The 5188-nt window shown below is 38.9% G+C and overlaps 1 protein-coding gene across 1 annotated transcript in view; it reads left to right on the top strand.

The window, feature by feature from the left end:
* The window catches only part of LOC102850668 (general transcription factor IIE subunit 2-like), a 128647-nt gene that overhangs the window by 76397 nt on the left and 47062 nt on the right, over positions 1-5188 (top strand). The window contains exon 3 of the mRNA XM_006884128.1: positions 3068-3175. Within this exon, the coding sequence (XP_006884190.1) occupies positions 3068-3175 (108 nt within the window). The remainder of the gene's footprint in view (positions 1-3067; positions 3176-5188) is intronic.

The following is a 5188-nucleotide window of genomic DNA, read 5'->3' on the forward strand; positions in this document are numbered from 1 at the left end:
TATGAGGTGGATTGATTCAGTGACTGGGGTAATCGGGATGGGTGTGTCAGAGGCAATGCGATTGGCACAGGATAGAGCAGGGTTTAGGGCTGTTGTCCATAGGGTCGCTATGAGTCGCAAATGACTCGACAGCACATAACAACAACAACAGCATTCAAATTCCAGCTGTCCATCTCCCACCCAGTGGTGCTCATGCAGGTGCCCTTGCACAGCGGCCCTTGCCCAGGAAGGGTCCTGGGTCCAAGGGGACTCAGCAAGACAAAGTCAAATTCCCACCAGCCCACTTGGCTCTGGCTGGTCTGCAGTGTCCACCAAAATTCAGCCAAATTATCACTGGCCTGCTTGTTCTTGGGCAGTTGGCGTGACCCCAGAGAGCTCAGCCAAATTTCCACCAGTGGGCTCACCCTGGGGTCCACCTCCAAACAATTGGCGATGCCCAAGAATACCCAATTAGGATCCTACCAGCCTTTCTCGTGGCAGAGCAGTCCCACAGCAGCTCGATTAGTGGCTTTAGACAATGGCTGGATTCTCCGTGTGCCTTTGTGTGCTGTCAGAATCGTACTGTCCACGGCTGTTGGTAGGTCTCTGTGCTGCATGAAGGAGTCTCTAGTGGCCCTCGAGCACCGCCAGGGGTGCAGGGTTGTGGCAAGGCCACCCTGGTGTGCCAGAAGTGTGGGGGCGTGGGATGGTGGTGGGGTGGTGTCCCTGGACATGATGCTGTGGCGCAGGGTGGGGGTGCAGGGCTTGGGCAGCGCTGGGATTTAGGGGTTGCAGCCCGTTCCCAGATACTAAGCTGCCAAGGCACCAGTCCTCAGCAAATAAGACTTTGTGTGCTGTTGCCCTTGTGCGCCTTTTTTTTTAAAAGAAGTCTCCATTACCTTTTCAATCTGTATGCAGAACAGGTCAACTGATACGCTGGGCTGTATAAAGAGGAATGTGGGATCAGGATTGGTGGAAGAGTCATCAACAACCTGCATTATTCAGATGAATATTTTAAATAAATATTTTAAAATTATTCTTTTTAATTAATGAATATATCTCTTGGTATTAAAATCTATGAGTTAGAGTCTTGTTCTCACCTCCAGCCCTTCTAATGTTCTTCCTTGCTCTATCTCCTATAGGAATTCTCTTTTAAAACATCTTTAAGTTGTTGTTAAGTGCTATTGAGTCAAGTGACTTTTTTAATGAAAAACAGATCTGAGCCGTATCCTGTCCTTTGCCATTCTCATCATCTGTGACACACTTGAGCTCATGGCTGTAGTCACTATGTCAGTCCATCTCATTGAGCATCTTCCTCTCTTTCACTGACCCTCCTCCACCTTTTAACCATGATGTCCTTCTCCATGGAATAACTTTTGCGTAGCAGCCTGCCCAAAGTACCTAAGATAATACTTTGTCAATCTTGCCTCCAAGGAGCACTCTGGCTACATCTTCTCCAGAACATGTTTGTTCTTTTGGCAGTCTGTGGGATGGATATTCATTACTCTTCTCAACACCACAGCTCAAAGACACTAACTCTTCTGTCATCCTTATTTTCCATCTTTCAGATGCATTGCAAGTGATTGAAAATACCATGGCTTGAATTGGGTGCAACTTGGTCTTCAAACTGATAATCATCACTTCTCATTAATTTAGAGAGATCATATTCAGCAGACTTTCCCTGTGTCTCCTGATCTTATTGATAGTAGCAAAGGTGTTGATTAGGGATCCAAGTAAGATGAAATTGTTGAAAACTTTAATCCTTTCTCTACCTTTCATGATGTTCTCATCTTGAACAAAGCAAGAGAGCCCTGTGTGGTTCAAAATCAAGAAAGAAGTGCATCAGAAATATATCTTTTCTCCATTCCTTTTCATTCTGTATACTGAACAGAGTATTCGAGAGGCTGGACTTTATGAGGAAGAATGTGGCATCAAGATTGGAGGAAGACTCAACAGCAACCTGCATTTGGCAGATGATACAACTGTTTGCTTGCCAAAACTGAGTAAGACATGAGGCTTATGCTGTGGAAGATCAAGGATTGCAGACTATAATATGCATTGTATATCAACATCAAGAAAACAAAAGTCCTCAACACTAGGTCAATAGGCAGCATCATAATAGAGAAAAGGTTGAAATTGTTAATGATTTGATTTTGCTAGGATCCACAATCAGCAACCTTAGCACCAGTAGTCAGTAAATCAAAACATGAGTTGTGTTGGGAAAATCCACTGTTAAGGATCTCTCCAGTTGTTAAAGAGCAAGGACATCAGTATAAAAACTAAGGTGCACCTGGTTCATGTCATAGTCTGTGCGCCTAATAGTTGAACAGTGGATAAAGATGAAAGAAGAGTTTATGCTTTTTAGGTATGGTATTGGAAAAGAGAAATGAATAACCCAAAGACTGCCAAAAGAACAAACAAATCTCTTATGGAGAAAATGAAACCAAGGTGCCCCTTAGCGGCAGGGGTGGTGCAAACTTTGTCTCTCATCCTTTGGACATGTTGTGAGGAGGGGCCAGTCCTTGGACAAAGACATCCTGCTTAGAAAGATAGAGGATCACTGTAAGAGAAGAGAACTCTAACAACATAGAATGGCAGTAGTAACTATACCAGTAGTAACTCTGATAAGTCCAAGCTTATCAGAGATGGCGAGGATGATGCAGGATGAGACAGCCTTCAGAGCTGCTGTCCTAGCAGCAGGGCTCATACCTTTTTGCTATCTTACCCGTGTTGTACAAGGGGACCTCACCATTGGAATTGTCAAACACTTGAATTTTTGCCATTCTAATATGTGAGAAATATGTTGGTGCAAGCGGAATATTGTAAAGCTCATTTTCATTTCCTTTATTGTGATCTGTTTCTGTTGTTGGGCTCCAATCTTTGTAATGTGAATTACAAATATTTTTTTTCCTAGTTTATCATTTGATTTTCAAGAACCAGGAGTTTACATTTGATTTGAAGTTCATTATTACAGTTGCACTGCCTCATATATATTCTACATTCTTGAAATTATTTATTTAAATATAACTTACTTAATGCAGCTAGCTTTTTAAAATTGTTTTCTAACAATGAGTTCTTCTTTTAATAGACACGGCATCAGCAAGGAGATACACATCCTCTCACTTTAGAAGAGATTTTGGATGAAACGCAACATTTAGATATTGGACTCAAGCAGAAACAATGGCTAATGACTGAGGTAAGAATATGATGCTAAGTTTTAATATAGGGGAGCTCTGGTGGCAAGAAGATGCACTGCAATCCCAAAGGTGCATGGTTTGAATCCACCAGATGCTTTGCTGGAAAAGGAAGGACAATCTCCTCTTGTGCCAGTTGGATCTCACTTGACGGTACACAACAGGGGGAAAAAAGATGACTAGTTGATTACGGTGAGATTTTTTTTCTGTGAAGGCATGATGATTAGCACAGTGACTGTAACAATAGGCTTGAGCCTGTCAGAGATTGAGATAATGACGCAGCATTGGGCAAGGTTCAGATCTGTTGTTCATAGGGTTGCTGGGAGTCATAGTTGATTTGATGACTCCTGACAACAGCATAAGGGTTTGTTTTTTTTTTTCTATAACCAGTAGGCTTTTTAATATATTGGAATTTGATAATGAATTTTCTTTTTTTTCTGAAAGAAGTGATATTGAATCTTTAGGTTTGTTTTTATGATAACATGTTTCCAAGATTATTTTAGTTGTTGACTTTAATATACTTTCATGTCTGTTTTTTATGAGTTAAAAGTCAATGCTTTAAGTTAAAAGTTGTTAAGAAGTCGGTTTTTATACCAGTTCTTTATGTCTTTTTATGGAATAGATGTTGCTTATTTTAGTAGCTAAATTTATAATCGGTACGCTTATAGATGGCATTGTTTTTAGAGATATATTAAGAAACTTAAAACATGAGGTATGGTAAGGAAAACAAAAATTTTTTCTTTTCTTCTGTTGCACCCTTTGTTCCATTGCACCTTGATGGTCATGTGGCTGCTTCTTGTAAGTTCTCTAGAAAAGCAGTTATGAAGATAGAACATTTGAAAAGAAGAAAACCTAAAATAATCAGTGATCAAGCTAATTTGGAAATTAATTGTATTTGAAAAATGTGGATATCTGCCTATCTTGAGTTTAAATATGAAATGAGCATCAAAAAGACTGTTCTAGACCCAGTGCAAGGTTCTGAAGATTAAATTTAAAATTTTCTATATATATTTATTTCACTAAGAAACATTTACTTACTAATTTTTGTAATAATAGTGATAATAATAATAATAAAAATTATTATTGTTATTTTAAATACCCAAACCTGTTAATCCCGTCATTATTGTTATGTGTGCTTGAGTCAGCTGTGATCACAGTGACCATGTTAACAATAGATCTGAATCCTGCTCTATCCAGCATCATCCTTACAGTCTCCATCATGCACAAATCCATTGTTGTTATCACTGTATTCGCCCATCACCTTAGGTCTGACGCCCTTTTTGTGGCCCACTGAATTAGTGATAGACACATATTGAGTGGTACATTTTTTTTAGTTTAGTAATCCACATTCAGATTTGTCCTGAAATACCTAAATTTGGACTTTGATAGATTTTCAACCTCTATGAAAGACCATTTTTGTTGTTACTTTGTAATCTGTCTTTTTTTTGTTTCTTCCCTCCTTTCAGGGTCAGCTTGGCAACTACAGAAAAAAAAGAAATAGGGTTCCTCTTGTCTTGAACAGCTTTCCTTTGATGTTGACTGTACAACAGAATTGACAAGGAACATAATGATTATTTGCATTCCTATTCTGTTTAATTCTCAAGCTGACATTCTAGGCAAAGTTCTCTACATGCAGATGTTTGGTCTGACTCAGCTCTTTCCACAGCTGCTTATGCCTGTTGATACTATCAAGTGAAGACTGACTATTGGTTCATTCATTCCAGGATAATATTTCTCAAATTGTAATTCCCGTATTCAGTAAACTATACTTTGCGCATGGGTAGGCAATACCAAATTAATTTTGTTTGTTGTTACTGTTTTATTTATTCTTACCTATTTGTCTTCCAAAAGAATATGAATACAACTTTCTTCAGATCAGTTGTTGAATTGGTTTATTTCTCATGCAGAAAATTTGCATGACTACTACCCAGGTTTTATTTATTTATTTTTTTTTTTAATTTAATGATTTATTTATTCTCGAGACATAAGTTTTTGTTTTTTCAGTTTCTTCTGGG

This window comes from Elephantulus edwardii, unplaced genomic scaffold, assembly GCF_000299155.1.
Source record: "Elephantulus edwardii isolate Elephantulus edwardi_28Jun2011 unplaced genomic scaffold, EleEdw1.0 scaffold00031, whole genome shotgun sequence".
Taxonomy (NCBI): Eukaryota; Metazoa; Chordata; class Mammalia; order Macroscelidea; family Macroscelididae; genus Elephantulus; species Elephantulus edwardii.